At 60.7% G+C, this 21,970-nt stretch overlaps 1 protein-coding gene across 1 annotated transcript in view; it reads right to left on the bottom strand.

The window, feature by feature from the left end:
- ANO1 (anoctamin 1) overlaps positions 1–21,970 on the bottom strand; it is a 77,384-nt gene that overhangs the window by 24,924 nt on the left and 30,490 nt on the right. The window contains exons 10-15 of the mRNA XM_035013761.1: positions 19,013–19,077; positions 18,120–18,254; positions 14,075–14,235; positions 2,789–2,871; positions 854–865; positions 177–248 (exon numbers count right to left, since the gene is read on the bottom strand). Of these exons, the coding sequence (XP_034869652.1) occupies positions 177–248; positions 854–865; positions 2,789–2,871; positions 14,075–14,235; positions 18,120–18,254; positions 19,013–19,077 (528 nt within the window). The remainder of the gene's footprint in view (positions 1–176; positions 249–853; positions 866–2,788; positions 2,872–14,074; positions 14,236–18,119; positions 18,255–19,012; positions 19,078–21,970) is intronic.

Below are 21,970 nucleotides of genomic sequence, written 5' to 3'. Positions count from 1 at the left end.
GCATGCACATAGTGTTTGCTGAGCCCTGGTCTATACTGTTGTGTGCATATACTGTTTGCCAAGCCCCTGGTCTATACCGTTGTGTGTACACAGTGTTTGCTGAGCCCCTAGTCTATACTGTTGTGTGCATACAATGTTTTATTGCTGGGAAAGCCAACTGGCAATGGCCACCATACCTCTTTGTTTTTGGATTCTTTCCTAAGCGACTTTTCCAAAACTCTGGCTTCATATTCGGCTCTGGGATGGTCCTGTGAAGAAACCAAGTCAACGAGAAGCCTTGTTAAGTGTGAGTCTAAGGCCCTCGACATAAGCACACATGACAAATTCAGTCCTTACACTGGCCCTGGGCACCCTCTGGGGGGCAGTTCGTAGCTGGCTGCTTGTACATTTCCAATTTAGAACCCCCCCGTCCAAGGCCCGTCCAGGATTCTCTCCCTGGCTGGGAACCCCAGCCCATTGGCATCCGTGTCCTGGAGGCAGGTAGTCTGTGTGAGGCTGCCACCCGCCCTGCCTCCCACTTTCTCATGGTGAACACCCAGCCATGAACTGGCCCCCGAGAATGTTCTATCAGAAGCCGTGGGGGTCGAAGAGATGCCAGTAAGTGTCAGTGAGCGCGGGCAGACCAGAGGCGCCAGGCCTCGGGGGAGCCCAGAGCACGTCAGCAAAGGGCGCTGGAACAGAAGAACGAGAGATACGAGAGACCCAGAGGTGGGGGAGGAAGCAGAGACCCCTGCCCGTGGTGGAAGAGCTGCAGGGAGCCGCGCGGCACAGACAGACGGGTCAGTGTGCGAGAAGGCCCCTCTCCCAGGGAGACAGGCTACAGGAAGATAGAGGAGTGACAAAAAATCCAAACCTTGACAGCCTCCTTCGGGGAACCAGGACGTAAAAACAAAAACAAAAAGATTTCATTACTTTGTGTTGTTTTTGTAAGAAATAGGCTGCATCCTCTAGAGATCATTTTCTTAAGAACTAGGAAGAAGGTGGACGGACACAGGGACAAGGTAGACGTGGGGAACCAGGACCGGCTGAAGTCACCATTGCGTGGGTCATGTTTGTGGCTCGTGGGGTTTTGGAGGCCCCCCAAGGGTGTGATGAGTGAGACTCAGGGAAAGGGCCCATAGGCCGGCCCACTGGACACAGGCTTCCCTCTGCGCCAGGCACCAGCCCCGGGGTCAGACTCTGGGAGGCTTCCCCTCAGTCACCAGCTCCCCAAGGAGGCCCTGGCCAGCCACGGGGGGCAGGAGGCTCACTCGGGGGACTCACCGGGGCCCGCCAGGGACCCATGTCCAACAGCTCTGATCACCACCCCGAAACCAAGAGCCTGAGCCGTCATGGGGAGGAGATCCTGGGATGGGTTCCCAGGGGGTTAAACAAAGGGGACCCCCCCGCCCTGACCACACGGTGGAAAAGACATTCTAAATCTTCTAAAATAAGATGACTGCTTTTTGTTTTACTCAAATCTTTCTAATAGAAACAGTTACAGGGAAGGTGGCTTGGCCAGGTGGATGGCTGACCCAGACCGGGCCCTGGGGGCAGAGCGTTGGGGTCCGTGCGTGGCCACACCCCTAAAGAGCTGCCCGCAGGTGGGCATGGGCGGATGCAGCCACCTGTGGATCGGGACAGTGGGACCTGCTGTGGATGAAGTTTGCGCCCGGAGGTGGCTAGCTGGGTGACCTGTCTGGGGCATTGGCTGCTGCTGGGCCCTGCTCCTGACCTACTGACCCTTTAAGAGCCCCTCAAGCCCCATCAAGTAAAGACTAGGAGAGGCGAGGACACTGAGGCCCAGAGGCTTGCCCCAGGTCACACGGCGAGGGTGGTGGCAATTCGGGATGGGACTCTGCAGCCTGGCCCCCGAGATCTGTCGTTGCTAAGTTGCTGTGCCTCTCACGGCAGACCCTCGCCCCCTCGTCCATGTACGACACTGTCAGGACAGAGCCTGCACATTGGCTTCCTGGGTGGACGAGTGCCCGGCCCTTCAGTCCCAGGAGGGAACGTGTCGTGGGGGGCCATACAAGAGGAAGGTGAAAAAAATCAGTGGAAGAGATTTCCATGTCACGATGAAAAGCGCCCAAGAGCTTTCTTCCAAAAAAAAGCATGGAGGGGGCACCCGGCTGGCTCAGTCGGTGGAATGTGCGGCTCTTGATCTCAGGGTTGAGAGTTTGAGCCCCATGCTTGGGGTAGAGCTAACTTAAAAAAATAAAAAATAAGCATGTGCTTTATAAAAGTAAGTAGAGGCCAGGGGGCCACCCCCGACGGCTCTGCTCTGTGCCGCGGGCGGTCTTCCTCCTTATTCCCTTCCACCCGCGGAAATCCCAGCTGGAGCTGGTGGTTTGGGGGTGGGGCAGTGGCAAGGCTTCTCCCGAGGGGCCCTGGGGCCGGGGTCCCCCCGCCAGCCCGACGGCCACTCGCTCCTGGACGCCCCTCTCCTTGGCACACATAGACACGCAGCACCTGGCTGCCCTCCTCTTAGGAAGGCCTCGCTCCCACTTCCCCACCAGGCCCGACTGCAGGCGGAGAGCGGGCTCTGGGGCGCAGGCGCGGCACCCGGGGCAAAGGCCGATGGCCACCTCGAGGCCTTGGCCTTGGGGGTGGCAGCGGTCCCCTCCCAGACCCGCCAGGCTGCGCCAGATGTGCAGGGGTCTGCGCGGGGAGTCTGGGCACACGTCCACAGGAGCTTCAAGATCCAAGACTCCAGCAGACCCCCAAAAGATCGCCCTGGCAGCGGCCAGCGACTGAGTACCAGGGGGACGGGGCAGGGCACAGGGAGCGCGGGGACCAGCCTGCTCACCTCCTCCTCCTCGAAGCCCGTGAGGTCCCAGTGGTACCTGAGCCGCATCTGTTTCCGCTTCCAGTGCTCCATGAAGGTGGCGGCTGTAGGCGGGAGGAAGAGCAAAGTTACCCAGGACAGGAGGGCACTCTCGTCTATGGCACCATCCGGGCTGTGAGGTACTGACATGCCCGACCAAGAACTTCACACCAGTCTGCCTGTTCTGCCCTCCTGCAGACACCACGGGATAGGGACACTCACCTTCCCATTTTACAGATGAAGAAACTGAGGCCCAAGGTCATCAAGTCCCAGCCAAGTTTACTCAGCCAGCCGGTGAGGGGCCAGGCAGCCTGGTCCCAGAGCTCGTGCTCCTAACATCCTGCTCCATCAATCTTGAGGACCCCAGGACACAAGTGGGGGTCCTGCGGTCACAAAGGGCGAGGCATGGGCCAAGGCCGCTCACTCAAGCTTCAAATCCCCGCGGACAGTCTGGCTGCTGAGCTGTACTCTTAGCCGCTATGTCCTGCTTCGTATCCTCAATAGACTCAACATAGTTCAAATGCTGCCTCCTCCAGGAAGCCCCCGATCATCCCCCTCAGTGTCAGGAGAAAACCTGACTCCTCTTGGGACCTCGCTCACTCATGGTGTCCCCTCTCCCGGTACAGGGGCCCTTCTGGTGTGTGGGGCGGGGATGCCGCCTCGTCCATCTGGATTCCCGGCACACGGCCCAGCAAAGACAGGTGCTAGGAGTGCTCACCGGATGAACGAACGGCTCTCGTGAGCACACAACCACGGAGATGCAACTGGCCGAACTGGTGAATATTAAGGCTCCCCCGCCCGAGGGACAATCGGCAGAGGCTGAGCGTGGGGGGTCAGGTGCTATCGTTCAAGAGAGCTCAGGGCCCCTGGGCGGGTAGGTGCCCACACCGTTGGAAGAGCTGTCACCTGATCTTACTGAAACCTCACAGTCATGGGAGGAGCAATCGAATGGCTTGTCTGACAAGCGGTGGCGTCAAGATGGAACGAGAGCCCAGCAGCAGGGTCCGTCACCAGGAGAGGGTGCAGCTTTGGAACGGGCAAGAAGTGCGTCTGAGTCTGGCTCATCTCTGGGCTCAGCTTCCGCCGGTCCGAATTGCCCCCCTCCCCGTGAAGGAGAGGTGCCAACAGGGCCCCGGAGATCGCCTGTCTTTGGGGACAGCGGGCGCACCCGAAGTATGAGCCACCCAGCCAGCCGGGCCGGCCAGGGAACGGCAGCCTCTCTAGGTCTTTCGAGCGGGGGTGATTGAATCCTGGGGACTGGCTGCCCCGGCCGTGCAGCGGGGGAGAAGCCAGGTTGGATGGAGAGAGGGCCGGGGATTAGGGAGAGCAGGAGGCCAGTGCCGATGCCGGGTGCCGGGACACGGTACACCGGAGCCAGGCGAAGCGAGGGCCTTCCTGTGGGTTACGGGCTTGGCGAAGACTCCGCCAGAGAGGCCGGAAAACGGGGAGGTGGGGAGAGGTGCCCTGGTCCTCCCCTCGGTCGCCCTCTGACCTCCCACCAGCCTTCCCGTTGGCAGAACCTGCCAGGAAATGGGAAAGCAAGGGAGCAGGGAGGCAGCTCCGCGGGGTTCAAATGCGCACTCAGCAGACAGGCACCGAGCAGGAGTGCCGTGGGGAGCACGGCAGCGGGGCCAGACGCCCGCCGTGGAGAAGCCAGGCCCGGGAGCAGGCCGCTCTGCGGCCGCACCACCTCCCAAGGAGCGGGACACGAGGGGGTTTCCTCGGCCTCTTCCCACATGTCCTCCGGCCACCGCGGTGGATAGAAGAGGTTGGCCTGACCCCTGTTCTGGATGGCACCTCCCGCCTTCTCTCTGTCCTGGCCTTGCCGGCCCAGGGCAGCACCTCTTCTCAGTCCTGGGGCCGAGCGAGAGCGGGAAGGTGTGGGAGGGCTGACTGCACACACCCAGGGGTTGGCCTGTTTACCTGCCGTGTCTCTGCCTCCCGTGTCCTCCCCCTTCCCTGGCGGGCCCATCCCCACCTCCATCTCCAGGGCCACCTGCCCTCCCCTCAGCCGCCCGCGGTGTGACAACACAGCTACCTTATAATGAGGACTCGCCACGGGCCGCGCTCTTGCTCGGGATTCATGGACGTGGGCAACCTGACCCTTGCCACGATGCTATGCAGTAGGGAGGATTTCTGCTCATGGATTTACAAGCGACCCCCGAGACTCAGGTTAAATGCCACGCCCGAGATCAACTGAAGGTTAAGAGCAGGACTGGGATCTGAGCCGAATTCCATTTGGCCCCAGAGCTTACACTTAACCACTGTACTGACCGGCCCTCCATACGGATACTTGATGTTCTTTAAGGGAATAATAACCACAGTCATACTAAGTAGTCGGACGATTAGAGCAAACCTGTATTGCCATTTAATGGACGAGGAAAGGGAGGCACAGAGTTTGACTACGTTGCCCAAGGTCCCACAGCTGGGCAGCCGCTCTTCGATCCCAGGCACACTTGCTTAGAATGTGCACTGTGAATCTTAAGGCAGATATGGGGACCCTCTCCCAGAGGGATCTGTGCCAAGGACTAAGACTGGAGCCTGGTGGCCAGGAGTGGAGGTGGTACACGGCCAAGCCTCGTTTGGCTTGATTGTGTTTAAGAAATAAAGATCTGTTATATAAAATAATTAATTTTCTGCTTCTTTAAAAATCGGAAGCGTTGGTACCGGAAGGCTGGAGCAGAGGAGAGACCCTCTGTGTGTCACGGTTCAGGGGCACCTTCTCCGCCTGGCCACAGACCCCACCACGTCCCACTGCCGGACTCCGTGGCACCGAGTTTGCACGCCTGCTCTGGAGTAAAGGGGTCCAGTCATGGAGCTCAGGCTTGGCCAGCAGGAGTGGAGATGTGAAGGCTCATGCTGAGCCCAGGGGGCAGGCCCCGTGTCTCAGCTCAAAAAGCATCATGAGCAACGGGGCTGGGTAAAGGCAGGAGGAAGCGCAAGCGTCCGTGTGTCCGTCCTTTGCAACTGCGCTCCTGCGCCCCCACCCCCATACCAACCACGTGGACGGCGGTGGGTCCTGCAGGTTTCCTCGTTTTCCTTGGAGGCCCTGCCGGCGGGTTGCTTCTGCACGCCCCCTCTCTTTCCGCCCCAGCCTCAGGCCCTCCATGTAGGGATAACACACTCCTTTCTACAGATGCATAAACTGAAGCTCTGAGCAATCAGGTGACCAACTAACAAGTAGCAGAAAGCTGGACCCAGGACTTCCGGTGCCAGGACTGGCCAGGGCCAGGGTGGTGGCATTCCCCCCACTGAGGGCAAGCTGTGTGCCAAGCCTGGTCAGCGTACAGAAGAAACAGCCTCGATGACCACAGAGACAAGGCCGGGGCCCCCGAATCCAGAGCCCAGCAGGCAGCAGAGCACAGACACCTACAAGGAAGTCCGGGCCAGGGCGGAAGCAGGTGGTTGAGCTATAATTCTTCTTTCCTCAAATATCTGTCTCAACAACACAATGTTAGACAAACACTTTCTTGTAGGGCAGCTCAGAGGCAGCAGGTGGGAGCGCCGGACTCTGGGTCGACCCTGGATCACGTCCAGGTGTGGGCTCGGGCACGTGACCACCCGGCCTCTGCAGCCCCCGGCGCCCCGTCGGCACAGGCCAGGGCACCACACGGGCCAACCCGCAGCGGCACCTGGGGGCCCCACGGAGGCGCATTCCTCGGACCTGGCTCCCGTGGAAGGATCTCTCCCGGGTCTGGTTAAGAGGCTGACCGTAGGATAAAGGGCCACGCGGGGTGTGGTTCCATCGATGTGGAGCACCCAGAGTTTCCTGGTAAGTCCACCGAGACAGGCCTGGGGCAGAGGAGGCGGAGTGGGAGCTGGCCAGCACTCAGATTCCTGGGCACCACAGAGTCTGCATTCCCAACAAGCCTGGCGGGCCGGTGGTACGCACGCAAGGGTCTGGAAGCGCTGACCTAGCCATCGTCTGTCCTACTTCCCTCCATCTGCCTCTTGTCTTGTCTCACCTCTGCCACCCGCTTCCGCGCCCGGAGCCCTGGGGGCAGGCAGGGCTCGGCCGCTCACACTCCGCCAGCCCAGGGGCGCGTCCTCCTTGACATGCCATCCCCGAGAGGAGAGACCAACTTCAAACCTCTGGCTCCCAACACCCCAAGCGTCTGCTCACCGCACACATCTCCTCCTCTGAGGGGGAACCAGAGATGCCTCCCCCTGGGAGCTGCAGGACCGGTAGGGGCTCTTGGAAGAGACGAGGCTCAGGCACCAAGGCCTCGCTGGGTCACCAGGCACCCTCCTTATGTACCCTCTGAACAAGAGTTCACTCGCGAGCTGCCACTGGCTGTTGAGTTCCAGCAAGAACCTCAGACTAGCTCTCGCTACACCCCCACCTGGCTCGGGGTGCTCGGCTGGGCACGGCCCCGGGAGGGGTTTCAGCCACACCTCCACCGCCTCCTTAAGGTCGGAGCCACCTTCCTGCAGCTTCTTGCAGCCGGGCTCAAATCAAACAACCTCCTTTGTTCTGCACGGAACTGACAAGCCATTAAAACCCCATTATTATGCCATAATTTCAGAAAATTGATCCCAGCAAATAGCTAAACGGGGCTCAAAGTTGCTTTGTGTGACACCTTATTTGAGGCTTTGAAACGTCAGCGAGCTGGCGTCTCTGGGACCCACGTGTCAGCGCCCAGGCCGGCAGACCCCACTGGGGAGCGGACGCGAGGTTGGAGCCTGGGGCGATCACCCCACCCGCTCCCCCTGCGGGCCGCAGCCGGTCCAGGGCCCTGGCACTGTGCCCGCGGAAACGTTAGCCGCTGGAGGACAGGAGAAGAAAGGACACGGGAAAGAAGACATACCAGTGGGAAAATGAAGCCCTGGAGGGCTATGAACAAATCACTAATAAGGGATTTAAAGGAAACCGACCTCGAGATCTCTGCTAATTATGCTTGACAGCAATCGTGCAGCCGTGGGGACCGGGGACCGAGGGGGCGTCCCCCTCTCCCCGCCGGCTGGGCCTGGACCACATCGCCACCTCCCAAGCCCCGCAGGCTCTTTCCTGTTGCTTCTGTCTTGATTTATAATATGCTTTTTTCCTAAAGGAAGTGCTTCACGGGAACTGTTTGGCTTTTTTGTTATTTTTTTCCCCCAAATGAGAGTGTGTGGACTGAACTCTGCGCTTGACAGACAGGTGCATTGTTGTCTCCTGGGGTGGAAGTGAAGCTAGAGGAGGTGTGTGGGGGGGCCAACCAGGAGAGGCACAGATCTGCCCCTTTCCCTACATCCTGGGGGGATGGAATCACGTTTGTCTCTCAAGGACAGGGTGCTGGGAAGGGCTGTTCTGCACACAGTAGGTGCTCAATAAAGCACAAACCCAGGAGCAGGTGCACAGCATTTGACGAGATCCCTGTGGTACTGGTTGGCTGAGCGGCGTCCCTGCCGGCCAGCCCCTCACGATGGGCTCCAGGAAACCCTCTGCTCCCCCAGGAAGGCACAGAACGGAGCCTGAAACACGTCTACGGGGAGAGAGGTAACCAGAGCGCTAGTTTAGATCTGGGAAGCAGACGGGCTGGGCAGGGTCTGTCGGGTCTGTTACAGATCTGGTGGCTGTGTGATCTCGGGCAAGCCACACCCTCTCTGTGCCGCACTGTCCTCATCGGAGAGTAGCAACCGACCCTCCCTCCAGGGCTACTGGGACGTCGCTGTGGTCACCTCTGCAGGGCTCCCGCCCAGGGTCTGACACACAGTCAGCCCTCGGTGCGGGTCTGGAGGGGAGAGAGGCGTGTTTGGGGATAGATGGGGAAGTCGTCCAGGTCATCCGTCAGGAGTAAGAAAGCCTGTGTCGAGCAGGCACGTCACTGAGAGCCGGTTAACCATGTCGGCAGAGGGAGGAGGGACGAGCGGCCGAGTACAGGGCCTGGGGAACCAGAGTGCTGGGACTCGAGTCTTGCCTCTGCCTCTCAGTTCTGGTGTAAGCTTGGGAAAGTTGCCTCGATTTGCTCATCTGTCAAATGGGGCAATAAAGCTATCCACCTTCTATGGTCACTGGGGGCATTAAGGAGTCACCGCACCTACGATGCTCAGCACGCTGCCTGGCAGAGCGCAGGGTTCAGCTAAGGGAAGCGGGTCTTCTCCTCTGGATGGGGTGAAGGGACATATCTGACAGAGGCCCCTAAGCACAGGGTTATATTTGAGCGCCAGCCTCCTTCGGTCCAGGCTGTTCTCACATTTCCAATAAGCAAGCGCTCACCGAAGCGACGTAACAGCTAACACAACGTGACCGCCGGCACCAGGCACGGCCCCAAGGATGTCACAAGGAACGACGCCTTCGGGGCCCCGGCACTGCTCCAGGCAGCTTGCACTATTACCCCCATCTTACAAATGCGGAACCTGGGGCCCAGAGAGCAGAAGCCACTTGCCTGAGGTCACACAGCTGCTAGGTGACGGGCTAAGAGGTCTGAACCTGGGTCCAGCCCAGAACATGGCGGCGCCGTTAACCGCTTCCCTGTATCCGCCCATCCTGGTACAGAGCCCACCCGGCTGAGTACCGGCTCGGACCCAAGTGTCAAGCCGGCAGCCTGGACAAGCTGAGCTCCACTGGGCTGCCCGGTGAGTCTTCCCGGCTCGGGGCAGGGACCCAGGAGGCTGTGCGCCCAGCCAGCAGGTCTTTGTTTCCGCTGGGAGCTTCCTGGGCCCAGACCTGAGAGGCTGGGGGGTAGGGGACAGCTGACCAGTGCTGAGGTCCTGAGGAAGCCAGGGAGGCTGAGAATGAGGAGCAGAGGGCAGTGGGTGGCTCGGAGGTGCTTCCCGGTGGACACAGGGTCCAGAGAGGCGAGCGCAGGCAGTGGAACCACACAGATCAGCAGCCCCAGCAAGTGGTCCTCCAACACAGCTTGAATGCCTCCCAGGCCAGGGCGCTCACCACCTCCCTAGTGCGACACAGTGCTCACTGCTGGAAACCCTCCCCGTGCTGAGCTGGTGACCTACAGTTTCATTCGCGGCCTCGTTCGGAAGACTGCCTTTGCCCTCCAAGGGACACGACGGCGTTCATTGTGAGGCTATGCTTATTTCTGCCTGTGTCTGTCTCCCGCTCTGAGCAGCCATCCGGGAATGCAGGTGTTGCCTCCTCGCTCTGCGGCCGCACCTCGCAAGGCAGAGCTCAGCACAATCCGTGGCTCCCAAGTGCCTGTCTTTGCCAACATGTATGTGCCGATGTGGCTCACACCCCCGAGGCACCTGCTGCTAAGTCCCTCTCCTGGCCCCCCGGTCCTCACTGGAGAAAAGAGGTTTCAAACCTTCTCAGCGGAACTCCTGTGTTCCCCAAAACCCCTAGATGAACCCCCAAATGGAAAAATGGGTAAGAGGGCTGCGGCCATTTTAAAGCAAAGCCAGGACTGGGTGAGGCAGGGGAGGCGTGCATCGTGCAAAACCTGCGGACGGGCTCAGGGGCGGGCAAGCGTGGGGTGGGCCCTGAGAGGGGGCTCCAGCGAGGGCGCTGTGTCCAGGCACCTCGCTGCACCCTCGTCCTGGGGTAACTGTCCTGTCGGGTGGGAAACCCAGTGTGAGAACCACGGGGAGACTGTTGGGTTTTAAACTTTCAGGGCCCAGAACCTTTGCTCCGACAAGTGGGACAGATGAGCCCAGAGCCGCAGCCGCTCGGGAGAGAGGGCTGGGCTGGGCTGGGTCTGGGCAGGAGCTCCTGGGAGCCGCGGTGGATGGACAGTCCCGATACTTTCTATTATCCGAGCGTGCACAGGCTGCAGGCACTCAGGGCCATTCCGAGCCCAGCGAGTGAGGGACAAGACTGGCCCGCCTCCTCCTGACCGCTGCGGGCGGTGACAGACCCGCCCCTGTCAGACTTGGGCACAACCTGCGTGCACTCTGGGGTGACGGCCTGAGAAGGAAGTGCCGCGCCCCACACATCCCACGCCCGTTCCTTCAGGGGACAGCGAAGGTGTTAGTACTCAAGACAAAACTTGCGACGGCCGGAAGCCCATGGAGATTTCAGGGCTTGGCAGCACGACTCGCCACGGACAGCTTTCAGCTGGAGGCCCGGTAATTAGAGCCTAAGACGGCTCTGCGCCGAGCTCGGGCCGCTGCTGGCTTCCCTCACCGCGCGGGAGAAAGGCGGCCCTGGGTGGTGCCTGGCCCAGGAGACAGGCCACGCACCTCTAAGTTACGCTCTGTCCGGGGGGAGCGGGGGGGCTGGCCACAGGGGACGTATGTGCGCCAGTGACGCAGGGGGCCTGCTTCTTCCCCACCCGGAGGCTGAGACCCCTGGTTCACAGTGGGGCGGAGGCTGGAACTGTACCCCCAGGCTTCACACGAAGCCCGCTCAGCCATGCCTGCCAGCGTCTTCACCCTGGGAACGGCCCTCATGAGAGCGGAAACAGGCGCCCAAGTCCTTTGCGATGATCAAAATGTCCTTTCCCCATCGGGGGCCCTCGGTTTGGAGGCGTAGTCACCTGGAGTCTGGGGCTGGGTTCCTCCTAGAGCTTCCCATGGGGTAAGTGGGAATGGGTGGGACAAAATCGGGAAGCCCAGGACTGGGGAGGGAGTGCCGCGCCCCACACATCCCACGCCCGTTCCTTCAGGGGACAGCGAAGGTGTTAGTACTCAAGACAAAACTTGCGACGGCCGGAAGCCCATGGAGATTTCAGGGCTTGGCAGCACGACTCGCCACGGACAGCTGACTGTGGCTCTGGTCCTTCCCACGGGCCCCCTTCCCCTTGTGGCCACCCCGTGCCCACCCCATGCCCCCCTCGGGATATCCCGGCTTCTCACCATTGGCCCAAGCACCTGCCGTGGAGCTCACTTTGGTCTCGAGAGCCCCCTGGCCACTGTCCCTGTCTGAGCTGGGTCAGACCTCCCTCCACTGCCTCCCAAGCTGCCTCTTACACATGCTGTCTCTGACTCAAGGATAAGACATGAAAACACCTTTGATACCGTAGACCGACTGCCCTGGCTTCTGATTCCTCCCGGTGAGAACATGGAGTTCTTTCCAGAGGGCCCTTGCTGGGTCTCTGGGATCCCCCTGCACCCTTCCCACCTCCTCCCTGCCCCCAGCAGGCTCCTTCACCAGGTCCCGCACGCCTACCACTGGGCCCTTGCACATGCTGCTCCCGCCTGAATCCTGGATTATAAGCTTCCAAGGGCGGCGGAATCATCAGTTTGCCTCCCGGGCTTCCCTGGGCGTCCCGGGCCGACAGTCAGAGGGGCACGGCGTCGTCTAGCAGTTCAGGTGTCCAACACCGCCAGGTCACCTTTGCTCACGGGTCACCCTACGGACCACTGCTGGGTGCTGGCTTGGCAGCCACATGGGCCCAGGGACCCTGAAGGGGCCAGGAGCGCTGGCCAGGGGCCCACTGGAGGGTGCTTGTGGAGAATCAACCCCCGAGCAAGCAGCCAGAGGTGGGGGATGAAGCGCCGGGCCTGGGGCATGAAGCCTTGGGGCAGGAGACCCATGGGCAGGGGCTCCTGCTAAGAACACCAAGCTGCTCTCTAGATTGGAGGGTGGGTGGGTGGGGTGGTTGATTCCGAGCATCTAATGGGAGATGCTCCGGCTCACATCCTCAGCAGGACCCGTCCCAGAGCTGGTGGGTGCTGCCTGTCGCCCCCCACTCGGTTTCCAGCAAGTGTGGAAATGTGACTGAGGAACCAGCCCCGCTGCTCAGCCTTCCTCGCCCTTCCCGGGTCTCCCGAGGCATCTCTCAGCACCTCTGCACTCCCCCGCCTCCAAACCACACAGGTTCAGCCCACCCTGAGCCCCCCGCTCCAGGGAAACCAGGCCAGGCAGCACCCTCAGCCCCCCAGGGACACCTGCCGCTCCCTTTCCTCACTAACAGTTTGCTCAAACACCACCTCGGGTCTGAATAGACCGTCTCGGGCAGGGAGGGAGGCTGCCCGGCTGCGCAGGGGCCAGCTCAGGCCCGGTGAGGATCCAGGCATCAGCCCTGTCCTGCCACGGAAGCTGGCTCTGCCTCCGTGGTCCCTTTTCTCCCGTGATGACAGACCTCCCCGAGCCTCCAGCCTCCCCGGGGCAGCTGCCGAGTTGGGAAGGCCAGGTCCCGACTTCGAGGGTTCTGCGGTTCTGAAACACCCTCCTGAATTGAGGGTTCTGGTGCGAGACTGACAACGCTTCCGCTCAGCAATGGAGCGTGGGAACCGAAATCTCTGACCCGATCCTCACACGTCTAGATCACACTGACCGGTAAGAGCCACACACCTGGCCGGCCGGTGGCAGCCTCCATCCCCATGTGCAAAACGAGCAGCTTCTGAGCCCACCACTGCCCCTCGCACGCCCACCGAGCACGGGGCTGATGCTGTGTGTGCAGAGCCGGGCAGAGGCCCCTCAGCAGCAACGTGAGGCTCCGAGACCCACCAGCGGGGCTATTCCCAGGCCCCTCCGGTTCTATACTGAGTCCCCGCACCGCAAATGCTCAGCACCTCTGCCCTCAACACCTTCAGAACTCCGCTTGAGGGGCTCACACTTCTTCCAGGAAGTCCGTCCTGACTTCCTTCCGCAGGCATCCTGACCCTTAGCTCCTGTGCCCTCTCTGTGTCCAGCTCCATCTCCTACTAGAAGGGGGTCCCTGGGGGCAAGGCCCGGGGCTCTGGCACCCACGGGACAGCTCCGCTCGCTGCTGCCCAGGGCCCGAATCCTGAATCCTCCCCTGGCAAAGGGGTAACACAGGGCCCCAGAGGAGGAACGGGCCAGTTTGATAATCCAAAAACATCTGCAAAAGTGCATCCAGGCACCACTCACCCACCTCCCATGCCCCCAGCATCTGAGTCAGGTGCCGGAGTGGGGAAGCATCCTGAAGGATGAGCCGTGTGCCTTGGACTCGGGGTGATAGTGGAGTTAAGGGCACGGCTCTAGAAAGCGCACGTTCCATCAGGAGTTGAGTGACCCTGGGAAACTCACATCAGCTGTCTCTGGGCCTTGGCGTCCTCCCCCGTAAAGTGGGCACGTGGAATCTGCAGGGGCGCTGCGAGGACCCAAGGAGAGATGTGCCCCAGGGCCTTCCCAGCATTGCCGGGCACTCCTGGGCCAATGATCCTGGTCCCAGGAAAGAGGGCCTGCTCCTAAGAGCAACGCACCCTCCTCCGCCTTTCATAAGGCAGAGGTCAGAAGAACCAGTCTGCATCCAGGACGCAGCCCAGAGCGCCCTCACCTGCAGACACGACGGGCTGTCGCCTCCCCCAACTCCCCCTCCCACGCTCATTCCTGGCCAACGCACTGCCGTGCGAAATCTCACGTCGGAGCCCAGCCGAAGTCGCCCCTGCCCCACAGACCCAGGGCGGCCAGGCTCTGCTTACCCCAGAGGGCCATGAAGACCGAGAAGAAGACGGTGGCGGGGTTGTCGAAGAGGTGGCTGGCCCGGGCCGTGGCGCACGCCGAGCTCATCTTCCAGTAGCTGCAGGTCTTGTCGCACAGCGGGCACATGGTGATGTTGTGTCTCTGGTCACACATCTCCATGCTGGAAGACAGAGAGCGGCCTGTAGGTCCCCGGGGCCAGGACGCGTAGGGACTCCGCACCGGGAGCCATGCCGGGGTGGGAGAGGATGCTGGTGCCAAGCTGGGGGGCGGCGAGGTGACCCTGGAAGGCCTGCCGGCCGGCTGCACCCAACACCCACATCCCCCCACACTCTCCAGGGCCGGCTTCAGACACAGCTGGTACGTGCAGTCCCAGGGGATCTGTGCTAGGAAGGGTCTTGGCTTGATTTCATGCCTCTTTGTTACCGCCTTAAAATTCTTCATCATTTTGGACAGGGCTCCTGCATTTTCATTTTGCACAAGGCCTGCAATTTCCGCAGCCGACCCTGGGGGTGGGCCCGTCCAGACTTGCTGTGTGGCCCGAGAGGGGCGCGTGAGTGCTCACCTCTCGGGGGTACCTGAGGCAGCAGGACCCACAGCCTGTATGGGAGTCGGCAGCCAGCCTCCTCTAATTGTCGAGAGCTGCCTGGGCTTGTTCTAATAGCGGGAGCTGCCCGGGTGCTCACGTTAAAAGCCCCAGAAGACAGCTCCAGGAACAGGTGAAGCCACAAATATGCTGTGCCCTCCTGCGCCCCTGCGTGTCCCAGGCACGGGGCATACAGGCTCGTTCGTCCTGGTGCGGATGCCGTGGGGCAGCTGGCCTTGGGGGCTGCCCAGGCATCTGCCTCCCGGGGCGCTCTGGACGCATAGGGGAGACAGGTAGCTGGGCTGGAGGGAACACATCGACAGGCAGCCCGGGGTGCGGGACATCGACCGCGCAGGGCTCGCTCGGGAGCGGAGGGGTGCCTGGCCAGGACAGTGGGTCCCGTTGAGAACACAGGTTCTTATCCTGCTGGGCAGACATGAAGTCTGGGGCTGGAGCCCGGCTGCTGGGGAGGGACCGGAGGGGAGGTGCACAATGCCCAGCTCCTTCCCTCCTGCACCAGCACCCTGACCCTCAGGCTCTCTCCTGCTGATTCTGGAAGACAACAGAATTCAAAGGCTGCCAGCTGTGTGCCTGCAGATGCGTCCACCTGGCCCAGACCAGCTTTGGGGACTATTACAATCCCATTTTCATTGATGAAGGAAGCCCAGAGAGGGGAAGTAAGTTGCTAAGGGTCACACAGCAGAGTGGGGACTGGGCCCTGCTCCTTCATGGCTCTTGTCTACTTGCCCAGAGACCGCAGGCTCTCACCTACTGCTCCTGGGTCCTCCCTTGGCTATTCCTGCCCTCTGCGCCCCTGGCCAGGCCCTTCAGCCTCAGACTCAGTTTCTCCTTCTGGGAGATGAGGAGAGGGGCCAGAGTAAGGCACTTCCAGCTCTACCTGCCCTGAACTTTCTCCTCCCGGCTAACTTGGACAAGACACTGAGTTATAACCAGACCCCAGGCAGGAGTGCTCATTCCCAGGGGCTGAAGTGGGGGGGGGTGTTTTTGTTCCTTATTTCTGGATGCACACGAACTTATGCACGGCCCACAGCAGGACATCTGCTGAAAGGCTCTCGGGGACCCCTGTGTCAGCACGGTGGGCGTCCGGCTCTCTTCGCAGTTACGCTCTGAAAACACTGTGTGCCAGGCGCTGTGTCAGGCACGAGGTGGAACGATGATCGTGGCAAGGAGGCTGCTGCCTCGGAGTACCTGGGAAGCGAGCGCAAGTGCGTGTGCATGCGCGTGCATGTGTGCGGGAGCAGGGCTGGCACACACGGGTGGTGGGGCTGCGTGGACCCCAGAGCCCACCAGCTCTGGCTTTAGGGCTCGGCTCTACCACTTGTAATCTGTGTGGCCAGGGGTTGGGGGTGACTCAAACTCTTTGGGCTTCAGTTTCCCCATCTGTAGAATGGAGGTGCTGGGAATGAGCGCCCATGCTGTCGGGACGTTGGGGAAACTGGGGAACGCCCATGAAACCCCGTTACTACCCTGGCGGTAACCAAGCACAGACAGCTGCTGTGAACAGTCTATTTCCTGCCCCTCGCCGAGCTCCCTCTCTTCTGAGGGCCCTTCCTGGGCGGTGGCAGGTGTGGGGGGCACTGATAATGACTCCCACTGTCTCTGCGCTGCCTGGGGCCCCGGTGACCTGGCCAGAAGCTGGGGGCCCGGAGCCCTGCGGGGGCAGGGGCCAGACTGTGGAGCTCTGCCCGCCGCCCAGCCCTCCTCCCCGTTGGCATAAACAAGGCCAGCCAGATAAAAAGCCTTTTTCTGCTGGTTTTAAACCCTCAGCCTCGCCCTTCATCACCCACAGCCAAAATAAAGACAAGGAACGGGAAGCTCTGTTCTTTGGAGGGGTTGGGCCGGGTGGGGGTGGCAGGCAGTACCTCGAGGGGCAGGGCCACCGGCTTCCCTACAGACTTGGACAGATCGGACTCCAAGGGGGACACACACCTCCTTCTTTGCCCAAGGCACCAACGGGGCGGCGGCCGAGGCCAAGGTCGGACAGGTGTCCAGAATCCGCTGTGAATGCGGTTCACATCCCTGACCATGTGTCAGGACGTGGTGGCGCGGGCCTGGCCTCGGAGACCTCGGCGCCCTGGTTGTGCAGACATGCCCGGGCAGAGCCTCCTGGCTGAGGCTCTCCTGGCAGCGCTGCCTCTTGGGGGGGTGGGGGGAGGGAGGGAGGAAGGGAGGTGAAGACCCCAGGGGGCCCTGCCACTTGCCACGTCCCTTGGGGCTTTGGAACTAAATCCGCATCACACCTGGGCTACCCTGACGGCCACCATCAGACCCAAGCACAGTGGTCTCATGTCACGTTAGCCAACAAGGGGACTAAGCTTCCTCTGCTCTGTCCGTGCCCAAAATAGCCCTGGAGGGGACGTAAGCCAGATTCCTTTAACGTTTCGATCCCGGGTGGGTGGAAATATTTTAGGTGTTACTCATGCATCAAAGCATCATTTACACAGAAATTTGCCGGATATGGCCTTTCTGTGCTGTGGAGTTGTAACGAGCCGGTCTCCTGGCCAGGTGAGAGACTCGTTTGATCTTTACTGACTGGGACTACAGATGAATTTTCCAAGTCGCGGCTCTGCTTTGGAGACATGGGGCGGAGTTGTAAGAGATAGAACTGAACTGCTGTCCCCGGACTTCCCCGAGAGCCTGCACACTCGTGGGAGGCAGGGCCGGCGGGCCAGGCAGCAGCGTCCCTGACCGAGGCGGGGGCTTGTCGTCCGGAACACACAACACGGTCACCTCTGGCTCAGGGCTCGCGGCCCTGGCACACAGCGGGGAGAGACAGGACACTCCCGTACCCACCGAGGACCATGGCCTCCGGGCTCCCACCGCTTGACTCATGTTCTGGCTGCCATTTTGGGAGAACCACACCCCAGCACAAGGCCAGGCCGTCTCGGGGCTCCCGGCCTTCTTCCAAGAGCTCCCCATGCCTGATGTAACCCTCGGGGAACCGCAGCAGGAGCATCAGCTCTGTGACTGCGAAGCCCCCTGGGGCCACAGGGACAGGGAAGCCAGCGCGGAGAAAGGGACCCGGCGGGCGGAGTCCACGCACGAGACCTCGGCAGGGCCCTCTGGCTCATCTCCTGAGCTTGCTAGGAAGCAGCGATGTTCCTTGTCACTGAAGGACTGAAAACTCATTTAAAAGAAGGCAAAAAACCTTCCAAGAAGGAAAAAAAAAGAAGGAAAAGGAGCTGGATGCTTATTTTACGTCATCCTCCGGACAAGAGCGTCTCCCAGGCATCTGTGCTTGGAAAAGCCGTCGTCCGCGCTCTCAGACGGCGCTGCCCCCTCGTCGTCCGCGCTCTCAGACGGCGCTGCCCCCTCCTTGGGGCGGCGGGGGGGGCAGGCCTGCAGGTTCAAGGACCCGCCAGCCACGGCCAGCCAGCCGCAGGAGGAACGCGGCTCCCCGGCGAGCAGAGGGCGTGTGCAGGGAGGGGCTGGCCGCCTACCTGGGGATGTTCTCATCGACGGTGGCACATCCATACAGGAAGACGATGATGCCGACCATGGACGCGGGGATGAGCATCTGGGTGTACACGCCCAGCCAGGCGAAGTACAGGCCAATCTTCTCCCCAAAGTACTTCCTGCACCGCAGGGCAAAGCCAAACAGAGACAAGCTTATGCTCACTGCAAACCCGTGCGGGACGTGCGGCACCTCCCTGCCTGGCAAGGAGCAGCTCGAACTGGGCCCCGGCTTCTCTCGAGCAGGACTGAGAGTGGGTGGGGGCTCTGGACCCAGCCGTCAGGGGCGGGGTGCCCCTTGCCCTTCTGCACCCCGGGAAGGTGGGCCATTCTGTTTGTGAGGCCCGGGCCCGGGGGTGGGGGGCGGTCGCGGTGGGCTGCCTGGGAGGTCGTCTGCTCTGTCCCAAGTCCCCACTCAGTGTAAGAGCTGGAATGAACTCCGGCCTGGAGGCACCAAGAGAACCAACCCTCCTCACTTGCAGCATCTCTGGTGCCTTGAGGGGGTTAATAATTTTCACGGGCTGGACTCCGGTCCACAGGTCTCCCCACAGGACACACATCTGCTCCCCTTCCTGCCCCGGGAGAGAGGACAGCTTTCTCCTTCCCCTCAACCCAGCCATGCAACGGCCACCCAGCTGGTTGAGCGGGGCTGGGCATTCAGGAGAAGAGGGTGAACATGATGGGAAGAGCCCATTCTCCAGTGAGTCTATGGGCCTGCAGGGGACCTGGGGCCCCCTTCCCAAGCTCCTCAAGTTCAGACAGGTTCCCAGGTACTGCATATTCAGTGCGGTCCAAACCAACTGACATCCAACCAGGGACTCGCCCCCTGCAGCCTCTGAGCAGCCAGGCCCACCCCTTCTTACCTGGCGTCCCCTCTTACCTGACCAGGTCGATGGGCTGGTACTTATAGAAGACCCCGTAGCTCGCCCACTCTTGGTACAGGAGCTGGGGGAGAGCAAGTGGTGAGGGCTTGTGGAAATGGAGCTTTGCTTCCCAGAGCTGGTGTACTCAGCTCACAGGGACATCATTCATTCATTCAACAAATAGTTCTTGAGATTCGCCATGTGCCGGCTACCGTGCTGGGCATTGGGCTTCCAGAGGTGAGCACGGCGGACACAGCCCTGCGCCCCAGGGCTCCCGTCCTGGCAGGGGAGACCCACAGGAACCTTTCAGCTCCAGTAAGGGTCTCACAGAACCCACCGGCGGTAGGAGCTGAGCTGACACCGGAGTAAGAACGGGCTGGACAGGACAGAAGCTTCTGGAATCATTATGGAAGCCTCACTCTTCATGATCTGATCCAGAATTGATCTAAAATGGCCCGACCCTGTGAGACTTTTCCACGTAGGGTTCTCGGCTGTCCCTGTCAGACACCGTGTCATTCTTTATAAAGGACAGAGACCACCACGCTGTGGAGCAGAGAAATACCAGTGGCAAGGCGTTCAAAACTCTCCTGAGATGGGCTGTCTGATTAACATGGCTTAGTGAAATAAATGAAATCTACACACAGCCCATTACCCCCCAGGCTCTGGGCAGGGATGGTAATGAGCTTGATGGATCGAAAACCTTGTACGAACACGCAGAGAGTGTCATGAGAAAGATACCACGTTGGGACTGGTGGTGTTAAGAGAGAAATCCCACCCATGTGGGTCAATGATGCTTCACCAGCCTTAACTCAAAGCCTAAGTCACACAGCTGGGGCCCCCTGTGCCTGGCCGCCTGCCCCTGCTGGCATCGGACGGGGAACGGGAGGGAGGCAGGCGGGAGACTGCCCCATGAGCTCCCCGCAGTTTAGGCCCCGGCCGGCGTATTCTACTACGGCAGCCCATGCTGACAGATGCACCTGCCCCCACCTCCCCGCAGTTCGGAGCTGACGGCTTTATGTGCACAGATATCTTTAGGTAATTCTCCGAAAATTAACAGTGCGCACGAAGGCTTGCTGGGAGGGGTCCTGCACCCACAGACCAGGGAGTCAGCTCTGAGAAATACTACGCAGAACACAAGTGCTCTGTTTCCTCAAAAGTCAACACGCACGTCTGCTCTGATCGCTAAAAAGACTTTACGTCTTTCTGTAAGTGCTACAATGGGATGTGTTCGGCAGGGTCCACGTCCTGAAGGACTAACAGCAAGGCTGGCTGCTGGTGGGTGACCTCTGTGGCCTCCTGAGGAAGTGGGGTGCATGGGGGACCCCTCTGTCTCGGAGGAGAGAGGCGGGAGTTAAAGACACCACTCCTGGGCGGGAATGGGGCTCTGCTGGGCCTCTAGCAGGCATTCTGGGCACTGAGTCTGAGTCCTAAGTCCTGGGAGGGCCCCCTCCCCTCTGAGTCCTGCTGGGCAGCCAGGGCAGACCCTCCCCTCTGAGCCCGTGGCCTCTGTTATTCTGGTGGAGACTGTCCTTCCTCCCGGGTCAGAGGGGGATCCCCAAGGGCTTATGCCTCATAAAAGCCACAGCGCTGAGGCTCGCCACGTCTCGGCTGGCCTGGTTATGCGGACAACAGTGAAAAGCCCCCAGTGTCACTCTGCAAACAGCAAACTTGGATGAGCGTACAGACCACCTCTGGGAAAGCAAAGTGGCCATCACTGACCTGGGCAGCTTCCTCCCCTCCATCGAAATCAAGCTGCTGATACAGACCACACGCAGGCCGGGAGGCGCACCAGAGATGGGGGCAGAAGGAGGGAGGAGGGAGGGAAAGAGGGGGTCAAAGACTGTGCTGGGGGACAGAAGGCCCTTCTCAAAGGCATGGCCTCGTCACGCTGCTCCCCGCGTGACGTTCACGGGTACGTGGGACAGCTGGGGGTACACACCCTGGCTCTCCTCATGACTGCTTTACCTCGGGGGAGCGTTCTTCCTGCCAAGAAGGGAACATTAATCACCCTGCAGCTGGCAGAGTGGAGAAGTCAAAGTCAAGATTTCCCTGTTATGGCTGGCAGAGCTCCGAGGGTGCACCTCAGCCTTGCAAGCAGGGCGGGAGGTGTCAGGCCCTGAGGTGGGCCAACGGGGCACAGTGGCCCCGGACCTCAGAGGGAGCCTGGCTCAACCCACCGGCGTCTCTCCGGCCCGACCTCCCACTTGGGCCCACACGGCTGGGCGGGCCTGCTACGGCACAGATGCTGTCCTCAATTACTGTGTATGCACTTGCGCCTTGCTACCTCTCCCTAGAATGGAGGCCACGAGGGCCAGGTTTGCCTGGTCCACGTTATCCCCAGAACCTCGCACAGGGCCTGGGGCAGATAACAGGGTCCCAGTAAGTAACCATGGAAGGAAGGAGGGAAAGAGGGAATGATAGGTCAGGGTCCTGTGGCTCTCAGTCCAGCATGCGGACACATCTGGAGTAGCTGCCCCGCTCCATGTCCCCGGACAAAGGAAGGCTCCCGCTCCCAAGGGCCCCGAGTATCCATGACTGTTCTGACCATGCTCAGCCTTGGCCCTGGCCTGATTCTTTGCTTAAGCATTCCTACGTATGCTCCTCCAGCTCGGCACAGGAAAATGGCCTTGGCCTCGCTGCACTCCCCTCTCCATCCTGAGACGTATCCAGGGCCAGGCACGGGGGGCTCCCCTGCCACTAGTGGGACCACTGATTTTGTCACTGGAAAAGCAAAATACTCAGAACCAGGTCACTTAAGATGGAGCCACTTGGGAGGACGAAAAGTTCTCCAAGGCTCTGAATTAAAACCCAAACACCTATTTGCAACATTCCTCCCTCTCTCCCTCCCTCCCTTCCATCTGTCCACCCATCCACCCATCATCCACCCATCCATCTCCCCATCTAACCACCCATCATCCATCCATCAATCATCCACCCATCCATCCATCTTCCCATCTATCCAGCCATCATCCACC

This window comes from Mirounga leonina, unplaced genomic scaffold (assembly GCF_011800145.1).
Source record: "Mirounga leonina isolate KUSES-001 unplaced genomic scaffold, KU_Mleo_1.0 Mir_166, whole genome shotgun sequence".
NCBI classification, from domain to species: domain Eukaryota; kingdom Metazoa; phylum Chordata; class Mammalia; order Carnivora; family Phocidae; genus Mirounga; species Mirounga leonina.
Note: the sequence above shows the minus strand (reverse complement) of the source record. Positions and strands in the feature narration are given on the sequence as shown.